We start from the raw sequence: 22,932 nt of genomic DNA, 5'->3' as shown, positions 1-22,932 counted from the left end.
TCTGCACCAGCTTCTTCCCTGCCGGCAAGCAGGGGATCAGGGCTGTGTGCTGCTTCCCGCCTGTACCATGGGGCTGGGGGGCATTAGGAGTGAGTGGGCAGGGAGCCAGCGGGAGCACAGGGCCCACATTGGTGTCCTGGGGCCAATGCTGGCGGGGCCCAGAGCAGGGTGGCAGGAGCGTGGGGTCCCAGCTGGCAGGGGCTCTATGGAGCAGGGCCAGATTTCCATCCCCACCCCCTCCCTGGTGGTGCAGCCCAGCCTGGCTCCATAGACTCCTGCCAGCCTGTGCCCTGCTTTGGGCCCCACCAGTGCTGGTCCCGGGACATGAGACCAATGTCTTGGGACCAAAGACATTGGCACACTGGTCCCAAGATAGTGACCAGGGGGTGGGGCACCTGTCAAGGGGTGGGGCTACCCATGTGGCCCTCAACAGCCTGCCAAAACTGGGTAAGCGCCCCTCCGCCCAAAATAATTGCCCACCCCTGCTGTATTGACTTGTGACTCCCTTTAGTATTTTTCATAAATATATTTATGGTATAAATTCAATTTCTTATTGATTTTTATAGTCCAAAACTGGCTCTGCTACCTACCATCATGTTTTGTTAATCATCTCCTGCTTTCTCAAGCAGCTTCCATGCACAAACATCTTCTGTTTCAAAATCAGTTCAAGTACCTCACCTGGTGCAGAAAGCTTACTGACCATGCTGATTAGTTGTTGTGCAGTACTGTATCAAGTCGTTTACTTCCCAAAGTAAATCATGCCTGTGTCTCTTGCACTTGTTAATTTATTTCCTTGATAAAACAGTTTGGGGCCTGTTCAGTACAATTTCCCGTTTGTGAATCCATGGTGATTATGCTTGAAATCATAATCCTTGGTATCCTCTTAATCTGTCCTCAGTTTTTGCTTTCTCTAACTCCTCTTGCTAAAGTTCTTTGCCAGTTACCTAAGAATGTTTCTTCTATGGTTCTCCATTAAGCAAGTTCCATTGTGATTAACAAAGTTTTATAACCATGGCAACAACTCCTGTATCTCCATTGCCTTTCTTGCCTTTTTTTTTTTTTGATATGTGCTAATACTTCTATTTTCAGTACAATTTAAATCTGTTATAGGGGAAGTATTTATAGATGTGCATGTCAGTACAGAAGCAGATTCATGGTGGGGGATGCAATTTAAGTGGTGGGTAGGTGAAGCATGAACTATTTGTCAGAAGTGAAGGAATGTCATGGAAATAGTGGCCAGGACCAAATTAGGCTTGAATGAAAACTGCTGTGCAAGTTTTGTCATTACCAGTGAATAAGGGATTCATTCAAAAACCATGACTTTGTCTCTCTTCATATCTATCTTTCTTAGTCTCCATAGTCTGGCTCACCTGGTTTCTGTATTCTAAGTGTTCCTTAAAGTTATTTTTTCACATTAATTTTTTTTCCTAAACATGGATTGTCTTTGTATTGTCACACGGTCTCTGGACATGGTCAGTTTTTCTGGCATAACATTTTTTTCCTAGTGCATTTCCATATCTGCTGCTTGGGTCCAGATCCTCATAAATAGGGACCTACTGAAATCACGATTTTTACAAAATCCAGCATTGTCTGCAAAATCTATGCACACGGAGAAAAAAAAACCTTACCAAAAATTTAAACGCTGGCTTTTCAGAGGAAGCTAGGAGTATACAGGGTGCTGTGGCATCCTGCAGGAGAGGAGGGGAGCTGCCTGCTTAAAGGACTGCTGGCAAGGTGGCTGTAGCCACCTGCTGCTTGCAACTGATTGGCTGCTAGGGCTGCCCGTCATGTGCCTTGTCCCTCTCCACCAATTGGTAGCAAGGGGAGGGACTGCATGAGATAGCCCTCACAGCCAGTCTGAGGTAGGAGGGAAGGCTGCTGCACTCTGCCCACAAAATGGCTGTCATGCCCCATGTTCTGCCTGTGAAATTGGTGGGCAGCCACCTCAAGTTTAGTAGGTCCCTACTCCATAAATATTTCTGCAGCCAAATACCACTGAACTTCTCTCAGAGTGTGGAGTCTCTAGTGGATGCTTTATGTACCATACCACCCCCTTTGTTGGGGGTCTCCCAACTCGCCTGCCACGACTTGTTGTTACATGAAGAAATGAGGGGTTCAGTGGTCTTCTTTCTGATCTACCTGACAACGGGGTACCCGCAGCAGTACCTGGTGTGCCTCAGGGCTCCACCTCCCCTACACCCTGTCCACTGGCCAACCGAAAGGGCCTCCTGCTTGTGGTCCCGCCGTTCCTTGCAAGCCCCTTTACTAAGGGGTCTGGCATGAGCTTCAGTGCCAGCCAGTTGCCTGTATGTCAAGGTGTCTGGAGCCTCAAACCCTGATCCCAAAGGGCTGAGCTCCTGTTCTCTGGCATCCTTCTCCCTCCAAGACAGGGATGCTTCTATGACCTTTTGAAATTAAGGTGCCTGGGGACTGACTGTCCCCAGCCTGAAGCAGGGCACTGCTCCCCCTGCCTTGGATGCCTGCAACACTACTATTGCCAGCCTCTGGAGTGACTGCCTGCCCAGTGAGCTCCCTGCTGGCGTTCTCCCTCTCCCCCGCTTGCCAGTTTCCAGTGCAGTTTTTAAATTTCCTGCGGTGACAGCCTCAGGTGCTGCAATTAGCTGGCTGCTGCCCAGCCCGGGAAGCAGCTGTTTGAAGAGCTGGCGTAACTCCAGCTTGCACGGCTGTGGCTGTGACTCTGGTCCTGGCAGTAAGTTTACCAGAGCACAGGAGACCTGCTTGTTCATCCCGGGAATGCCTGGGGCTGTCCCCAGCACCCTTAGTGCCTGTGGGGGCTTCCTGTCACCACAGAGAGATTTAAGATTACAAACTGTGATTTCTTGTACCCCTCCACTGCCACCCCAGTCCTGCATGCTAGGTACTTTACATATAATAAAAAAAGAATTAAACTAAATGTAATATGCAAAGCAAAGGATTTTAGTAATACATTCAAACTAGCCATAACTTATGCAGTATGGACGTCCATAGAGCAAAGTTAGAATTATATGGAATATACAGAAAGCAAAAGAGTGAGAGTTAACATGTTATATTGAAAGGAAAGCATAGAATATTTAGGAAAATGTAGAATCTAGTTCACGTCCCCCTGGTAACTTGGAGATTCAGTTGTTAAAATATTGAATCTAACCCTCAGAATTGCCGATAATTGTTGCATGTCTGAAAATGCCATACCAGTCGAGATAGAGGCAATGTTCTGTTAAAGGAGCATTGAAGTAGGTGGGGAGGGCAGAGGGGAATAATTGAAGAAATTGTCCAGCATATTGCCTGGAGGAACAAAAATGGGTCTAACTTTGGCCATCTAACTCGGGAGCGGGCAATTATTTTGGGCGGAGGGCAAACAGAGTTCTGACAAACAGTTGAGGGCCACATGACAGGCAGCCCAGGGCAGATTAATATTAATTTTCTAAATATTTAGGGGCCCCACAAGCTGGATAGAATGGTTTGACAGGCTGCATTTTACCCACCCCTGACCTAACTTTTCTTGGATTGTGCTAGACCCAATGTTAGGTTTCATATGGTGGTGACATAATTTTTCCTTTCATCTAGGACTGGCTTACTTCCTGAAAATTTGTTTCTGACCTAGACTAACCGCAGTGAATGTTCTGGACCTTTATCATTTGTACTCTGCATTCTGCATGATCTGTCTGTTGCTACATTAGTAGGAGTGCTGGTTTTAATTTGTGCAACGTTAAACCATCTTAAAGCCAGCTACCTATGAGTTTTTTCCGCTTGATTTTAGTGGTTGTCATACACCACTAACTAGTTGATGGTGACCCAGCTGTGATGTTTGAGAGGTATGGTGCTACTAATGTGTAGGATATGATTCTGCAATCATCACAGTGAATAATACCCATTTGAAACAGCATCAGTAAGGATTACAGCTTTTATTTAATCACTTCCAATCAAAGCCCACTTCTGACTGTAGGTTTGTTTTAATTACAGGTTTGTACCAAGGTACAGTAAAAAATTGGCTTTGTTGTAAATTGCCTGGCATATTTATGGTGCTGTATGCCTGCTGAATGATATTTGATAGATCTTTCTGTAATGTATTTCTCAAAGTGGATGGGGGGAAAAAAGCAAACCGTTAAAAGAAGCTTAGATTGGGTATAAAAATATGTTGATGGGAAAAGTGATACAATTAAGTGTGGATTGTGGGATGAAAGATCTGTTTGAAGGAATTGGCAAGTTAACTTTGCATAATAAAATAGTAAATTTTCATTTTGTTTTCAATTTGTGTTTTTTCAACATCTTAAAAGACTGCATGCTCTGTGTTACAATTCTGACAAAGCAGTGAAGAAGCACTTCAGAAGAATATACTCCAAATCCTGGCAGTTTTGTGCCATTGCTGCATACTGCATTATACAGCTGTATATACTGCAGGGTTTTTTTGAATGAGCTGGAGTGTTAGTTAACTTGTAATGCAATTTAATCTCAGATCATTAAGCAATCTGGGACCCAGGTGCTCCAACATGATGTAAATTTTTCAAACTGGGCTGGAATTGTCATCCAGTTGGAACAGAAGAATGATGTGCTATTACTAACAAAGAGCTATTAGCTTTTTATCAGCTGTGCAGTTTGCTGAACTGTTTGAGTATCTTATTTACCTAGCCAATATATAGTTTATTTCTTGGTTTCACAATGAGTGGATCCCTCTAGTGTTATTGCCTGATATCTGTTGTTAGAGTGCAGGATTTGCAACATCACTGATTTTATTTTTCAGTAACTGGATGGTAAGTATGCAAATCTTACTCCAATTGTCTAATCTGTCTTCTATATTCAGAAGTTCTAAGATGTTTGTCAGCAACATGCCTCAGCTTCTTACCCTACCACCATCGGCTGAAGCAGAAAAATTATTGCACAAAAATTAAAACAAAAAAACAGTCCCCTAAAAGCAAAGACAGTTAGCACTTTTTAAAAGCTGTTTATGGCATATCCTTTTTTTAAACTCATAAGAATTCATCAAATACTTGTGTATATTTTACTGATGTTAATCTATGCCCTGCCCATCTAATTAGATTTGGAAAGTAAAGGTAAAGAAAATAGATATTAACACCTTGTGGAAGGAATTCTTTTTGCATACAGACAAAAGGGAGAAATAAGAAAGGAGGGGCCAAAAGCAATGAACATTTGAAATGCTTTGTCCTTTTGACAGTTTGATAATCATGCTATCTTGTACCATTGAAATTTATGTGTTTTTTATTTAAAATTTAGGTACAGCAATAAAGACATTACTTGTTAACAAATTCAGCCTCTGTTTTTATTAATCTTCATGTTATTTTTACCTGTTAACCAGACGAAGAAGCTACAGGTTACAAATTGAACACAAAAACAGTTACTACAATGGTAAAGATATTTTGATCATTATCTTGCATATGATGTTGGTGACAAATTTGAGTCTTGTTCATTATATGTGAAAATGATGATATTAATCTAATATATCACTGACTTAGGTTGGTTACACAGTACTTTCAAAGACTTTGCCGAGTCTAGTTCTAAATGTTCTATGTTTTGTCCGTCACTGGCTTTGGGGCGGCCCTTCCATGGCCCTAACATCCTCCCATTTTAAGAAGCACTTACTGTCTTTTTTTCTTCTCATTTGTAACTGTTTTCTTCTCTTCTCATTCTTTTGATGTCTCTGAACAATTCCCATCTCTCTTTATCAAGCTTAAATCCATCATATATCTTTGAATGTTTCTTCTTCTGTTTTCCCTTCTTCCAACTTTAGTTGTTCTTTAGACTAGACCAATATGTTGTGTTCATTCATTGAGCACATCCAATTTTGCTTGTTTTCTCTGACTTTTGTTCAATAAGTATGGACTCTGTGGTACTGAGAAACCAGTTCAGTTTAACCTTTTTTATTCTTACCAACTATATGTTCTGTAGGGAGTCCAGTTTTCTATAGCTACAGTGGGCTGCCTGTAATGCTAGGCAAGAGTCTAGCTGCTTTGTACGCTTGTTTTTTACCCTGATCCCAATTTGATCTGTTACACTGCCAATGGAAAAATATTTTAAAAGTGTAGGAGTATTATCTGGGATTTTCAGAGAAGGCTGGCTGATTCGGACCCAACCTGCGCTTTCCACACAGACTATCCCCTGCCCCTCCTCTTTCCCTAAATAAATCAGGTTTAATTTGCATTTTTGTTTGCATATTTGTGTCTAGATTGGCCCTAAGAGCATCCAGTTCCTGTTGGCTTAATGGAGTGTAGCTAACGAAAAACCTTACTCTCATTTTAAAATTCCAGTTTCTGTTTCTAGTTAGATACCAATACAGTCCAGATGGTGACCTAGTGATCGATGGGAAGCTGGGTGACAGTGACCACGAGCTAATCACCTTCACCATCCGCTGTAAAGCTGGCAAGTTGGTCAGCAACACAGAAGTCCTTGACTTCAGAAAAGCCGACTGTGACAAGCTCAGGAGGCTTGTCAGTCAGGCCCTAAGGGACCATGACCCCAGGGAGGGGGGGAGTTCAAGAAGAGTGGTTGCTCCTCAAGGGAGCAATCCTCAATGCATAAGCTAAGTCTATTCCATCTCGAAGGAAAGGCAGCAAGAGGGCACAGCAGCCCCCCTGGCTCTCCAGGGATCTAGCAGACCTCCTAAGGCTAAAACGAAAAGCCTGATGGAGGACAGGATTAATCTCCAAGGAGGATTATTCTGCACTGGTCTGGTCCTGCAGGGAGCATACCAGGAAAGCCAAAGCTGCAACTGAACTGCAACTAGCTTCGAGCATCAAGGACAATAAAAAGTCCTTTTTCAGATATGTGGGGAGCCAGAGGAAAAGCAAGGGCAACACTGGACCCTGCTGAACCAGATGGGGCAACTGACAACTGATTCCCAGGAAAAAGCCAACCTATTAAGTGGGTACTTTGCGTCAGTCTTTCATCAGTCCCATGGGATGCCCATGCCTGCTACAGTACAGGGAGGTCCAGATGAGGGAGGTCCCCTGCCCTCCATTTAATGCTGACCTCGTGAAGGAACATCTTGAGAAGCTGGATACCTTAAAGATAGCCGGCCCTGACAATCTACACCCCAAGGTACTCAAGGAGCTGGTGAGCGTCATAGCCCAGCCCCTAGCATGGATCTTTAAAAACTCCTGGCGCTCTGGTGTAGTGCCCGAAGACTGGAAGAAGGCCAATGTGGTGCCGAACTTCAAGAAAGGGAGGAGAGTGGATCCGGCAAACTATAGGCCCATCAGCCTGAATTCTATCCCGGGGAAGATCTTAGAAAAGTTTATTAAGGAGGCCATCCTTAATGGACTGGCTGAGGCCAACATCCCTGGGGATAGCCAGCATGGTGTTGTGGGTAGGTCTTGCTTGGCCAATCTCATTTCCTCTTACGACCAGGTGACCTATCACCTGGACAGGGAAGAAGAGATGGATGTCATATATCTTGACTTCAAAAAAGCCTTCGATCTGGTATCCCACGATCATCTCTTGGTAGAACTGGCCAACTGTTTGGGTCCACCATGATCTGCTAGCTGGGAAATTGGCTCCATGGTCAGACCCAGAGGGTTGTAAGTGATGACACTCATCATGGTGTCCTGTGACCAGTGGGGTCCCCCAAGGCTCTGTCTTTGGACCCATATTGTTCAACATCTTCATTAACGATGTGGACATTGGAGTCCGGAGTGGACTGGCCAAGTTCACCGATGACACCAAACTTTGGGGCAAAACATCCACACCAGATGAAATGCAGGTGATCCAGGCTGACCTGGACAGGCTCAGCAAATGGGTGGACAAGAATCTGATGGTGTCACCAGAGCACCCCAAGGGATAACAAGGTCAAATGGTCATAAACTCCTCCAGGGCTTTGTCAAGCTGGGCCATACAAGTCTCCAAGGATGGAGATTCCAACCTCTCTAGGTAACCTGTTCCAGTGCTTCACCACCCTCCTAGTAAGAGAGTTCTTCCTAGAGGTGCACCAATATATCGGTTGCATATTGGATTGGCACTGATTTTAAAAAGAAAATCAGCATTATCGGTAATCAGCTTGGGGCAGCAATTAAATGCTGCGGGGCTCCTGAGGGAAAAGTAGCAGAGTGGACTGCCCCAAGCAGGGGCAGCACTGGGAGCTTGCGGGTTTATATAACCACCCCAACATTCCCCATAGCCCCCGGGTAGCTACCTCTCCTAGCGATGCTGCCCGCCCCATGCTGCTAAGCCTGTCCAGCTCCCACCAGCTCTGAGTCCAGTCCCGGCCCACCTCCCTGCTAAGAGGCAGGTACTGCTCCTGGCCCCAAGCCCTCAGTAGGCAACCCACCCTTGCCACACGCACAAATCTGGGGCAGTGCATGCCCCCCATGCCTCCCCTATGGGTGTGTGCAGCAGCAGGGAGCTCCCCACTCCCTACCCCTTCCTTTTGCATCTCCTAGATGAGCTGTTCCCAGCCCCAGGGTCACATTCACTGCCCTGGCTGGGCAGCGCCTGCCCCTGCCCCTGCCCCACTCCTTCCCTCACCATGGGGGCCTCAATCTGCCCCTCTGCACTCCTTCCCCTGCACGGACTTACCAGCAGGACAATCCTCTCCAAGGTTTGCTCAGGCTGCATTCCTATAAATTGGGTATTGGATTAGTATCGGTCAGTATGGCTAGTTAATCAGCTATCAGTATCAGCCAAGAAAATATTTATCAGTTTACCTGTAAGTCTTCCTAATATCCAACTTAAACCTCCCTTGCTGCAACTTGAGAGCATTGCTCCTTGTTCTGTCATCTGTAAGTGGTGTCTAGACCAGAGCACTCTAATGTGGAATGAAACAACTTAAGCTTCCATTAGTGTTTGGGACAAAACAGTGGGAGAGATTGAAATATATTAATCCTTTCTGCAGTATGTAGAACTGCTTCATATGTCCCCATACCCTCATTCAAAAAAGGGATCTTAAAACCCTTTATAGTGTCTATAAAATGTGATGTCTTACAGCTTAAATTGCTGCAGTTCTTCAGTGGTTAGGGCTGTGGGAATGAAGTCTGAGGCTGTTGAAGTTGCAGGCTTAGAAGTTGTAGGCTGTTGAAGTTGCAGGCAAGTGCTTAGAAGGGAAACAATCTTGCATAGAAAACACTACTAAAGACCTGACAAATACGGGAAATGTACTTGGCCAAATATAGTATACTGTGGAAAGCCTTCCAAGTTGTTTATGGTATGTTTTGCTTCATATTTTTTCCCCTCAAAACCTTTAATTAATTCTTGGGTTATTTATCTCCTTTAGTTGCAATGCTTTGTAATACAGTTTGTGTAGAAGCCCTCTGTAAACTAAGTTGTATTGTATTTTTTCTGTATTTGTGCTGTAAAAAAAAAAGACTTTATAAAAACAAAGACTAGATATTTTATTTCCTCAGGTTTTTTTTCCTTAAAACTTTGGTGTCTGTGTACGCCCCCCACCCTCCCAATGAGCCAGGAAAACCTCAGGCACATGTACAAACTTTTACTTTCTCCAACTGCTAAGCAAACATGTCATGGCAGATAATTGATAATGCTGCCTCACTACTAAGATAACACAGCTTTTTCATTAAATGCAGTATAATAAAATACATAGGTTATTTCACATGGAAATAATACAATACAAAATGGTGTTTGTTTGGTCATCCTTTCATTTGTACCCACAGTGGCTAATTCACAATGTTAAGTAATCGGCAATGGAATTTTAGTGTGAATTAGCTGAGAGTTTGACAGTGTCTGTATTTCACCCATTGTAACAAGCTATATTTCAAAAGATAATGGATTCTTTCTGCTGCTTTCTCTTCCTTGATGGTTTCATGGAATATTTATTTCTGAGGCCAAGGTTTTTACTGCAACATACTTATAATCAGTTGTGTATCCATGAGAAACATATTCCTTAGTACAGATGTATTGAAAAAACTAAAGGTACTCTAGGGACTGAGGTCAGAATTTCTGTATTCCCTTCCTGGCTCTGCAGTGGCTATGGGTTGAATGGGTCCCTGAATGAACCTCCAGAGCAGAGGACTTCTAAATAGAAAACTGTAATTTAAATACTTTGTTTGCAATGTTTGCCTCCTCTCGGTAGTGCCCACTCTTCTTCTACTTTACGCCATTTCTCTATCTTATATGTTTAAATTACTGCTTTCTGGTTTAAAAACCTTGCTCCTTGCAGGTCCCTCCACAGCGTCTGACAAAGTGAGCTGTTGTTTACCAAAGCTCATGCTTCTCTGAAATAGTTTGTAAGGTGCCAGTCTGCCCTGACTTCTGCCACAGAGAATTGTCATCATTATGCTGATGGTTTAAATGGCACTGCAAAAGTGTTTGCTGTGATTTATAATGCTTACTTATGAAGCATGAATATAAAAGGCCTTCACTTATAAAGAACTTGGGCAGCACATGCATTTTTTTTTTCTTCACCTTTGAAGCCATTATGAAACTTGGTTGGGGTTTTACTTTTGCCGTTAGAATAGTGCTATGTTATGTAATGTGATTTATGTAATTTAGACATGGTCATTGGTTTAAGAGGCGATTTTCATTTGACATGATAGTGGCCATGATTTAATTCAAAGCACTTTTAATTGAACACTCATTACCTGATTTGAAAACTAAATTGGGAAAGGAGCAAAACCACTGTAGTCCATTTTATGCCATAGACTGCAGAGCTCAGCTGTCAGGGTCTGTAAATGTTGACCTAAGCATTCACCATTACAGGTGAAAGACAAGCTGTGTATTAAAAACAAAAAAAACCTAGAAAAAAAAAAAAGCGCCTTAATCTTCAACAGAACAAAAGCTAGAAAAATATCTGGGGAAACTGGCAAAATGAAAAGAAAAGGAATTAAACTCGTTGGCCTTAGTGCAAAAAGTATTTCCAGACTTGTAGGAAAATATTCAGATTAGTAATAAAGGTAGCCTGGATTAATATAGTAACTTCTTGCCTGAGGATCTTATATCTTGTTTAAAAATGCTTGGCTTTTTTTTAAGTGGAAGAAGTAGAGAGACAAAGAGATAAATTTACATAAGGTCACAGAAAGCCAGTTGCAGAGTCAAGAATAGAATTCTGAATCCTGTTTCTCACTCCTTTGCTCTAATCATCCAGCTTGGCTTACCATATCTGTACTCTTGAAAAAATGCTTTTGAATATAAAAAAGGTGTTAGAAGATGTTGTATGCTGATTGAAGAAACAATGATAGATTATGCCCCTATTTGTTTCCCTTTTACAGCGTATTTGCAAAGGTGTTGAAGTGTGTTTTTTCTCAGTGCAGTTTGAAGATGATGTATGCAATATCAATTTTTGCTCTTTAGTTTCTTTCCTTTTTCACATTTTATATTGTTTTCCTGTAGTATTGTGAGTTTTCTCTATCCTTTATTTAACCCAGCCTGTTTTGTTCTTTGTCATTGTACTTGGTGCTAGGACTCCTGCTGAATGAGTTTTTAGGTAAAGGAGGAGATACTATAGCAGGAAAAAAGTAGCTAGTATGTCTATGACAACTAAACATCAAAAGAATTGTATAAAAATTCTGTGCATTGGATGGAAACATTGTCAAATTTTGTATGCACACACAGGAACTTGACAAGAGGAGTTGGTAGATTTAGAGAGATATTAAGAGCTATTGAAACGAGAACTACACAAAATCTGAGAATGGTAAGTATACTATATTACATTTTATGGTAAACACTGCATAAAAGGATTGTTGTAGAGGCAAACAAGTGAAATAACAGTCTGATTTGTGTATTGATAAACGAAAGCTATTAACCAAGAACTGCAGCTTTGCATGAAACATCTGGTCACACAAGGTCACAGATTAATTACTTTAACATGAATTGTTTTTAACTAATAAAAACAAAGGGGAATGTTTGATCAACAGTGTTCTTCTGTTCAGTGGATGCCCCCTATTTTGCAATTTTACACAGCCACCTACACAGGGAGAAAAGAGGTGGTTAGCTCTTTTAGTCTGAAATGAATATGGTACCAGGTGCAGCCATATATATACAAGCCTGTCCCTCAGCTGCAGCAGCCCTGCTTCAGCTCCATACACTACAGAGCGTAAGGCTGCCTGGTTTCTTTGGGTGTGTGGAGTGTGCCTACCGTAGGAAAAGGCTCCCAGGCTGAGAGGGAGGGTGACTTTGGCATCCCCTCTGGAAGCAGGTTTCAGGAGTGAGTGCCCAGCTTGCCCTGTTCAAGTCATACCACTATGCTATAAAACCCTGCTTTCGCTAAAGTTGAGCTCACTTAGCACCCTGCTACGTATTTAGATTAAAGCTGGATAAGTTGTTACACATTTTCAAGCACTAACTTTTTATAGCTGGTTGGCTTTTCTTATAGCTGAATAGTCATTTTTATCATGTGATAATTATTTTGCACATGTGGCTGGTCTAAATTTATTGCATGATTAATCAGTTAATTGCATAATATATGTAATGTTTAGCCAGGAGCCTTGGCATTTTAGATTGAGGTAGACAAATCAAGATAAAATATCAGGTGAAGGTGGTGAAGTGTTGCTCTTGCTGCTATGTGTGTTATGGTAGCCCTCAGAGGCTCCAGTCAGATTGAGATTCTGTTACAACTTAACACTTTTTCAGCATATAGGGAGACTTTATTCCTGTACACTTTGTTTATACTATAAGACCGTAGACCTTTACCTTTTGGATAATGAAACTGAGTTTAATGGAATTACATACTTAAACTTCTACATAAAATATCAGATGGAAGAATGGTTATAAGCACATGTAGATAAAAGGATGAGAGCATATAGATTAGCTACACACACAGCTTGACAGAAGTATTGATATTTTGCAAAACTAAGTTTTTTAGATTTTGTGACAAACTATGCCAGTTAAACCAAAACAAATCATTCTTCATGGAAAATAAAGTTTTTTACTTTGCATTGATTCCTTCACTTTACCACAACAGACCATGAGTGTATTGACACAGACATAGAATAACAGCAAGCTCCTCTGTTTGTTTGCCTTATTTTTGCATGCCAGCTTAGAAAACAAAAGAAATCTCAGGTATCTATTTAAGAAGCTCTTTGAAAGAGTTACGGAGGCTTTTTGTTTTGTTTTAGGTTTGTACTGAATTAAACAGTACTTTACCTTTTATCCCTGATAAGGAGAACATTAAGTCCTTGAAGCAAATGAAAAAAATGAGGTGACTGTATACAGTTGGCACTTTGTTCAAAAAAGGAAAACTAGAGAAAGATGAGAAGATTGGAAACCTTGTGTTCAAATTATTTTAAACTTCAATATTTTTCCCTTGGTATTTTCCCAATAGTTGCACGGTTTCTATTCTACATATTCTCTTCCAGTAATATTCCTGTCTCTAACTTTACAGACGATAGCCAGACAGTTAGCTGAAATTCTGTTACGTGGCATGTGTGAACAGAGTTACTGGAATCCGCTGGAAGACCCTCCTCATCAATCTCCTCTTGATGATCCACTCCGGAAAGGCTCAAACACTAAAAATTATGCACTCAGCAGAAGACCACGGGTGTACACTGGAGAAAAGTATGGGTTTACTTCCTACCATCACCATTATTTTTAAATGTGTGTTGTCTCTTTTGTTCAGTTCATTTCAGAAGCTCATGTTATGGAAAAGGAAAGAAGTGTTTGGAGAACCAGCAAAGGCAAATCCTGTACCTTTTTTCTCTGGGTGCATTGGAGGATTAGAATGTAAGGGAGCCTCTTTCCTCAAGGGATATAAGGGAGCAAGCAGAGGACCATGAGTATTTTTTTTTTTCTTTTTCCTATTATTGCTGAATGCATTAGGGTATGGGAGCCCTGGTGCCTTCTTAATGAACACATCACTATGCAAGTAGAGCATGAGCTCAGGAATTATGGGCAATCAGGGCATACTGATGTGCCTACTATTTCACCCCTGTGAGCTATCATGTACTGCACTGTTCTACTTCTTTTGCCATCCATGCTTTAAGCAGCTCCCTTTGTGGATGTAAAATTTGCATGAATGTTTTGAAACTACAAAATGACAGTTTGCTCTTTTTTCCTTTAAAAGAGGATGTAGAAGTGTATTTTGTTTTATGAATTGGATAATAAGTAAATCCAGTTAGGTTTTATTGCTATAGTTGCGATGTTTCTAGAGCTTTGTATTCTGCAGTATCATAGAATTCAGTAATAATAGAGTTAGCAAGGTGAAGATTCATTACATTTCGATGACAAACTTGCAGATTGTTTCTTGACATTTTAAAGGGTGTGTATGTTCCAGTGCAGCTGTCTTTTTAATCCTCTTAAGGCATCTTGGGATTTCTCAACCATATCTGTTTGTTGTTGAATTTACTTTTCTTCCATTTAGTCAGATAAGCAGTACCCTATTATGTTGCGCTCTGCTGATTTTTAGTTCAGCTTCGATTTACATGCACAAATGAACACATCCCTTTGCTGATCAAAGGATGTGGTTTTCATTTCCTCGTGCCTTAGTTCCTCAGCACTGGTCATTACTAGTAATACGATGAATATAAGCAACCATTTTCTAAAAATTGATCAGTTTTTTTGTTTTGTTTTTTGTTTTGTTTTTTTTTAAAGCTTTTACTTCTGCTGTCTCTTCAAGTACAGAACTGGTTCTAGACCAGGCTTATTTTTCTGGATATGACTGTCACAGTTATACTGACAGTCATCTCAAATAATTGTTTACAGTTCAACTAGTATACTTATCACTTATAATGCAGTCAACCCAAATATATGTTGATGAAAACTTTGCAGCAGCCTGCAAAAAGACCAAAAGTTTGTTAGTAAGTTCTTGTTGGTGAAGACTTGAACAAGTTTTGCACAGGTCATCCAAAGCCTAGTTCTGATAAGTCCTTTACACCACTTTGTGTGACATGTACGAGTCGCTTAGTCCACTTCTTCTTGCTCCCCAACAAGCCTTGCTTTCTTTAAACCTGTGGAGTAAAGAAATAAGAAAACAAATGAATAATAGTGGAAATCATGATGAGGGCATAGCACAGGGGTGGACAAAATATAGCCCACAGGTCAGATCCGGCCCACTAACAGGTTGGACCTGGTCTACAAGTGGACACCCACTTGCATGCTCTCTTGCATTCTTTAGGCTGGGGCTGCTTCCAGTGTGGAAGCAGAAGCATGACCCTGCCTGCAGCTGCCCACCCCCGCTCCAGACTAGACCCTGCAGCTCCCAGCTGCCCAAATGTGGCCAGCAGCTTCTGGGTTGGGTGCTTCATCTGTGGAGTAGTTCATGCTTCTGCACTGGTTGCAGCCTGCAGCTGTGGCTTTCCCCATCTGACTCCCCATACCTGGAGCCCCAGCTGGAAGCTGCCAGCTGTGCTTGGGCAGCTGTGGACATGGCCAGCAGCTGCTGAGTCCAGACTCTTACCAGGGGTGAGGGGATGCTAAAACTATGTGCGTGTGGACTCTGGCTGTGAGGGAGAGGGGGTAGGCTACAGCTGCAGGTGTGTTCCAGCTTCCATGCTGATTGAAGCCCTGGGATTTTGGGGAGAGCGGGGTCACCAAAGCTCATTAAGTGGCCTGCCAACCCAAATAATTGCACCCCCCTGCTTGTCATAGCACCACTTGGGAAATACCAGTGAGTGCTTCACCCATCATCTTTAATACTGAGGGAGGAAACTTCTGTAAAATGTTTGTGTTCTTGGTCTTGTCCTTATGCAAAAGTAAATCTATGCTTACCTCTTCTGTCTTTGGAGAGACTCCCTTCTGTATTACAAAATTACATGGTAAAGTTGGTCTAAAAGACATTGTTTTGGGACACTCACTCAGATGATCTTGAGTGTAAGTGTAGAAGCCTGGAATTCAAATGCAACTGATCGCCTCCATAGCCTTGCACAATTGACCAAAGGTCTGGTCAGATGACTTTTTTGGAAAACTCGAATGCTTAATTTGTGAACACATTTTAATTAAGTTCCCCATGCAAATTGGACAATTGGTTTCATTTCAGGCATAATTAAACAACTGTGTTCACCTGGTTTATTAAGCACACATATCCAGTTTATGAATTCACCATGGTAACTGTACCTGCAACTTGAATATTAATTGCTTACATTTTGCATGGTCAGTTGTACATGTAACATATTGAAATTAGGTCTTAATGTCTCTGTCTCAATTTCGCCACGGTAAAGATGGAAATAAAATGCACCTTGTGGCTAACTTCCAAGATTGATTTTAATTGTATAAACTACTGAGATGTTCTTTAGATGAACAATTCTATGTAATTGCAAAATACTTGAATTTAATTTTGGATGCATGTGCTCCAAAACAAACTTTGCTATTCATCTTTTCCCAACATTTATACCCAGTCCATTAACCAATTTGCTCTCTTTCATTTCAGCAGCCACAATAGAATGGCTTCAGGTAAATTCAGTCCAGCTACTGACAGACATGTCCCCCCCCACCTCAAGAAAATTCACTTTATCAGAAGCAGCAGCTCACTAGTTTCACTCAATTCTGCAGTGCTGTATAGGTCGGGCACTTCAGCAAGACTTCTTGGTGCTTTTATTCAATCAGCTGTTAAAGAAAAGCACCCAAGAAGCCCCACTAAAACACTCAGTCTATACAGACATTGGGCGATCGGGGTCTAACTAACGTGATGCCTCTTCTGGGCATGTGCTGGGCTTGGCATGGTGGCTCACAGAGCTTTAAGTGCCAATTTTTATTTTTTTTTTTGCTCGCATCTGTAAGCAGCCTCCTTGTCTACCAATATTCAGCATTTTTATACTTGTTGTTTTGAGAACCCTTTTGAAGAGTTTTATATGTTCTACTTCAACGCTGTTATGTTTGTTTTTGAACAGTATTTTTTGTCCACAAGAAAATACAGAAGAAGCCCTGTTGTTGCTGCTGATTAGTGAATCTATGGTAAGTTAAACAGCTAGTTTTAAAAGCTTTTGATGGATACTGTGTCACTTGAACTTGTCAAATCATGGCTGTGCTTATCTCCTATTAGGAAAGCAGGCAAGCAGTTCCTTCATATGCTGGATTTTGTGCCTATGGCAGTTGTCACAGGACCCCATCCTGCTGTGCAGTCCCCACCCAGCCTCATCAGGACAAAGGAGGCTTGTTCTGGCCCTGTGTGGGGGTGGGGAGGGGTATGGCTGGACCTGATCCAGCTGCAGGGGTTGCAGGGGGTGGAGGTATGGGTTGGTTCTGATCCAGCTGTAGTGAAGAGGGGGCATGGCCTGGGCCCAACCTGAATGTATGGGAAGGAAGGGGGTATAGCGCAGCTCTAGCCTGCCACACAGGCTTGGAGTTTGGGAATTTGGAAGCAGGGGAGGCTGGCCTTTATTAATTGCTACTGCTCCTCTGTCACCAAATTTCTCAACCTGTGAGGAACCCCACGAGCCCGATACCATGGCTCTGCAATCACTTTTGGTCCACAGGCTGGAGGTCAAGCACCCCTACCCTAAAGGTTTCTCTGCCTCTCTAACTTAATAATCTTATAGCATCTCACTTCAAATCTTTCACTTGTTTCAAATTATCACAGCTCATTAAAAATGTGGGTCTTTAGTCTAAAACAATGGGAATTTAACTCAGGGAAACTTGTAGAAAGAAGAGATAAAGACACCACACAACAGTGGGTTGATAATTATATATGAGGTAGATTTGGAGAAGGTGGTTTGAGGTTATCTTTATCTAAACAGTAGAGCATAAGTGGTCTTGAGCATCTGGAGACTTACATTTTATACTTGGCTCTAAACAGCATTTCTATATAGGAACCTGGGTAGCTTATTTATTTAATCTACCTGTACCTCACCCTCTGTTTGTAAAAAGAAGTGTCTTTTTATGACAATGAATGAATTGCACTTTGATAATTCTCTCCACCAGCATAAGTTTGGCAAAGGACTGTTTGCACAATTTTTTGCATTTTAAAAGATTTCAGTCTCCCTATTGATAATTCCTTGTACTGAATTAGAGAGGGTTATCCTTGGAAACCTTTCTCAGAGAGAGAGAGAGCTGTTGTGATTTTCAGAAGAGGAAATTAATAAGAGAAAAAAGTCCTCCCTCCAAAAGGAAGGGTATAAGGAAGACCCCATGAGCTCTGAAGTTGTGCCATATGCTGATGCAAGACTGTGAAATGAAAGCCATACAATATCAGTCCAATTGCTGAGGTAACTTAAGTAAATTAATTGCCTCCATTTTGCGCAAGTAAAACCTAATAACAAAAATATTAATTAACAGGGCATGAGCTTCAGACTCAGTTTATATATTAAATGAGGATCAGAAATAGGCTGATCCTACCTAAAAATGATCAAATGTGAAATGAGCAGTGATTGCTATTTGTCATGGTCACAGACTTCTAAGGATGATTACTAGATCTATAAACATTCATAACTACCTTTAAAAAAAAGATGTTGTTAACATTGCAATGGCCTTGGATTTCCTTTTGGTTTCGTCTTTCAGGCTAACCGTGATGCAGTACTGAGTAGAATACCCGAGCACAAAAATGATCGCATAATCAGTTTGCAAAGTGCATCTGTGGTCTACGATTTACTTACTATTGCCTTGGGAAGAAGAGGTCAATATGAAATGCTGTCAGAGGTATGCTTGTGATTTAGCAATTCTGGGGGTGAGTGGTGGTGTTTACTATTAATAATCCAGGTTTATTTTGGTAGGGCTTTAAAAGTCGACTAAGAATAGGTGTTCATTGTGATGGCCACTGTACAAACAGGGCACATCTACACATGCATTTGATCCAAGATCAGTTTCCTTGCAAGTAAACACTCCAGGGTAGGCATCTACATGTGCGAGAACTAGGCAGCAGATTTGCTGCTCTTAGCACCAAACTTCCTGTAGCCCTGCAGTGGGCTGCTGCAGCTGCCACAGGGGAAGCTCCAGGCTTTGGCTGCCATGGCTGGCAACTGGCATCCCTCTTGAAAAGGCAGCCCTGCTCTCTGGCCAGCCACTTCCCTGGCCAGGAGCAGCATGCACAGCACAGGGGCAGTATGCAGCAGCGCCTGTCTTGCCAACTGTGCCTCTGTGTGCCATGGTTGCTTTAGTCCCTGCTTCAGGCAGTGAAGACCATTATCCTGAGCTCCTGCTGGCCAACACGCTGTCCCACTGTGCTGGCTGCTGCCTGACCCCTCCCAGTTCCCCCATGTGCAGTGACTACCTGCCCAGCCACAGTGCACCCATCCCAGGGCAAATTTACTTACAATTAGCCATTTTAACTGTGCAGTAAGCATACACATATTTCCTATGAACATTTTTTATAACCAGAGTGTTCTCCACATATGATTTCCTTAGGGAAATAGAAGACCTTTCAAAAAACCAAACAGTATGAAAGCTCACGTGGGACTTTCCTTCAATTCTGCCTCCCAGTTCTTTGATCTTCAGTGTAAAATTAATAGCTGTTAGAGAAATTTGATGCAATATCAATAACATCCTTCAAATGGTCAGAAAGATGCTAGTAGTTCAGGCTTATAACTGACTCTTTCTAAACCTCTGTCCAGCAGAGAAAGCTTTCTTGCAGGTGTCATGTTGTTCTGTTTTGCTCTGCCCTGGTCTTTCCTTTACCTCCTCTTGGAGTGTTGAATCATCCTTGAGTTCTAGAATCCTGGTGCTGATATGTAGGCGCTCCTAAGATGAAGCAGAAAGTGACTGGCTCAGAGAAATACGAGCAACATTTGAAGTACTTGCAGTATGGTTGAGTGATATACCTCAAGTCAGTTTCTTGATCTTTCTAAATTAGGAATTGGCAACAAATGCAGCCCATTGGTCAAACACGACCCATAATGTGATCTGGTCTGGCCTACTAGTGAGAAGTTAGGATTGGCAGCCTGCCTGGCTTGGTGGGACCATGGTGAAGTGGCAGGTGGTCAGGTGGTGATGGGGCTCGCAGAAGTAGATGTGGGGTTGAGCAGGTAATCAGAAGTGGAATTGTGGGACTTAGGCCGCAGGAGGCAGAACAGGTTCTGAGAAGGTGACAGAGGCTTAGCAGGAGTGGTGTGGTAGCAGGTGGCATGCTAGGCAGGGCAAATGATGTGCGACTGCAAGGCATTTTGGATATCCATTCCCCACCCCCCCCCTTGTTTGGCAGGAAGGAACTTTTTGAGAGGGGAGGTCATGTATTGCAACTGCAGGGGGTCATTTGTTGTGATGTGGACACCAGGTAAACTTCAGACATGTGAAAGGGGACAAGGAGTGAAGCGCCTGGGTCCTCCCTCCAGAAGTTGGACACCGGGCCTGTGTGAAGAGGCAAGTATTTGCTTTGGATTCAGATTCAGCCAATTTTGGAGGGACAGTGATTTGATTTGGAGATTCAAATCAGTGTCCTGATTTGATTTGGCTAAATTAGATCCAAAGGTTCAGTGCTGCTTTGGAGATTCGGCCATAGGCTAAACAGGCAGCAGTCTTCACCACGCTGGACACAGCTGCCTCCAGCTGGTAAGTCTTTTGGGGCTGGGGGAGGGAGGGGGGGAGGGAGGGAAAGGGAAAAAGAGGGATTGGAGCTGGGACAAGCTGCCCAGCTGGGGCGGGGGGGGGGGTGGCGCAACTGGGGGAGTGGATGTGGCAGTTCTGGGTGTGGGAGCTATGCCCTGTTGCCACTTGCCAGGGCGGCAGAGGGGGTGGGGGGACATGATGCAGGCTCTGCTTGCTCCAGGCAGAAGGAGGCAAGCGGCAGCAGGGCATAGCTCCTGCTCCCAGCTCTGTCCCACCCATATCCTGTGCTTCCCCTCCCAGAACTGGTGAGGACTGTTGCCTGTTTAGTCTACAGCCAAATCTCTGAAGCAGTGCCAAATCTTTTCCAAATCTATTCAGAGGCTTCCAATTCTTCTATTCAGACGCTTTAATTGGTCTCCTAATTCAATTCAGATTTGGAAATTCAGTTGCCAAATCTCATCCGAATTAGATTGGCTACCAAAGCTTTGCACAGCCCTATCAGACGCCACTTCCTAGCTCACAGGGAACCACAGTGTCCCTAAAACCCCTCAGTGCACCAGGTCAATTAAGACAGAGATGGAGGAAGAAAAGTTGCTGGACCCTCTCTGTGTGAGGGTCACTCTGCTCCCTACACCTGCCTGCCTACTCCCTCTTGAGGTACATGACTGCCCCCTCTCCTCCAGCCCACCTTAGGACCAAGCTGTGTTAATTTTACCTGCTGGTGGTGAAATGTTGCTAAACTCTATGTTCTAGACCACTTTTTTCCCTACCCAGAAGAAAATTTTTTTTTGCTTATTTGAGTTTAAAATTTTCCAGAAATTCATCTGAGTTTATGGTACTCTTCTTTTTAAATTCACCTAGAAATGAATATGGGTCGTCTTCAGCAGTCCCTCACAGTTGAAGATGATTGTCTTCCATGATTGTCTTATCTCTGAGTTCAAAGATGGCTGAGGAGGCCAATCTGGGATCAGCAGGTTACTGCAATTTGCGCATAAGGTTCCATGTGGGGTGGGTGGCTCCAGATTCCTGATGAAGTCCATGACATGCTGTTTCTGTCACTCCTGCTTTTCCATCTCCTGTTGTCATCATAAGGTTTCAAAGTACAGAGGTCCTTGCAGCAGGCTCTTTCTCCATTTGACGCACTCCTGGGTGATAGTCACCCACAAATTGGTATCGATGTTGAATTTTTTTCAAGTTGTCTTCAAGGAAATCCTTGAAATATTTTCTCTGCCCTCCTTTTCAGTGTATGCCTTGACTGAGCTGGTATAATAAAACTTGCTTCAGGAGTCTGGAGTTGGATATTTGGATGATGCGTCTAGCCCAGTCAAGTTAATGTGGAATGATTGTTACCTTTGCTTCCAATGTTTGCTGGCAAAAGGATGCTTATGTTGGTGCATCTATTTTCCCACTGGATTTGAACGATATTCCGCAGGCAGTGTTGGTGGTACTTCTCCAATGACTTGAGGTGCCTCAAGTACATTATCCACATATCAGCTCTGTACAGTAAGGTGGGGATCACAGCTGCTTGATAAGCCATGAGCTCTGTTTTGGATCTGATGTCGCAATCTTAAACACCGTTTCTGCAGGTGTCCAAAGGCCGCGCTTGCACATTTTGAGGTGATGTTGGATTTCTTCATCAATGTCAGCCTTCTGCAAGAGATGGCTTCTGAGGTACTGGACATACTCAAGGTTCTCCAGAGTCTCACCATGAATCTGAGTTACTGGAGCTGTCGTCTGCTCAGTAAGAGCTAGTTGATGGAGGGCCTTAGTCTTTTGAATGCTAAGTGTCAGTCCCATTGTATGCCTTGGTAAAGACATTGACGATTTGCCTGAAGGTTTGTTTCTGAGTGAGCACAGACTAAGCATCATTAGTGTTTTGAAGCTTGATGATTGAGGTTGTGGGGTGGTCTTGGTTTTGGCTCAGAGTCAGGTGAGATTAAACAAGAATCATGGCTAGATAGCATGCATCTGGGAGGTTTGCAAATTTAAATGCAGTGAAGATAGGATGCTGTTGCCTGTTATCTTTAAAACAGTGAAATGTTATGCTGTGATAATGGTAGATCAGTTCTACAGCAGCCATAGGGTAAAGCTTAAAGCCATTTCATATCTGCACAACTGTGACTTGTCACTAGAGGACCTGGTGAGCAGGGGTGTGGACAGGAACCAGAACTCTGTCCCTCCTCCATGGTGGGAGAGGAGTGGGGAGGGTGGCATCTAGCCTAGAGGCAGAGAAACCACCATGTGGGCTCTGACTTCCCTCACTCTGCAGCCAGCTGAAGCTGACAGTGGGAGGGGAAAAAATTTGGAGCAGAGAAAACCTGAAGTGAATGGGCATGGGGAAGAAGTAAGGAGAAAAGTGAAATTATTTTAAAGGAGCAAGATCTTGCATGTGTTTTAATTGAATTTGGATTGGGACTCTGTTGGGGAGGGGGGGAGTTGCATTACATCAGGGCAGAGCTGAAATCCAGCAGATTCACTGCATGCCGCATCAGGGCATGCGTGGTGCTCTTTATTAAGGAGGAATACACATCCTCGTTAATTAGCAAGGAGTTAGGGGAGGGGCACTCTGAAGTGCTTTGGGTTAGAGTACAAGGCAGTCGAGGGGAAAGGGACTTAACGGTGGGAGTC

At 43.0% G+C, this 22,932-nt stretch overlaps 1 protein-coding gene across 1 annotated transcript in view; it reads left to right on the top strand.

Annotated features, from left to right (window-relative positions):
- TTC7B (tetratricopeptide repeat domain 7B) overlaps positions 1-22,932 on the top strand; it is a 208,784-nt gene that overhangs the window by 56,920 nt on the left and 128,932 nt on the right. Inside the window, exons 3-7 of the mRNA XM_019551144.1 lie at positions 10,121-10,143; positions 11,512-11,590; positions 13,280-13,452; positions 16,719-16,782; positions 18,325-18,462. Coding sequence (XP_019406689.1) covers positions 10,121-10,143; positions 11,512-11,590; positions 13,280-13,452; positions 16,719-16,782; positions 18,325-18,462 — 477 coding nt within the window. The remainder of the gene's footprint in view (positions 1-10,120; positions 10,144-11,511; positions 11,591-13,279; positions 13,453-16,718; positions 16,783-18,324; positions 18,463-22,932) is intronic.

Source organism: Crocodylus porosus, unplaced genomic scaffold (assembly GCF_001723895.1).
Source record: "Crocodylus porosus isolate Cpor-Errol unplaced genomic scaffold, CroPor_comp1, whole genome shotgun sequence".
Lineage (NCBI taxonomy): Eukaryota > Metazoa > Chordata > Crocodylia > Crocodylidae > Crocodylus > Crocodylus porosus.
The sequence above is the reverse complement of the archived record's forward strand: the minus strand, read 5'-3'. Positions and strand labels throughout refer to the sequence as shown.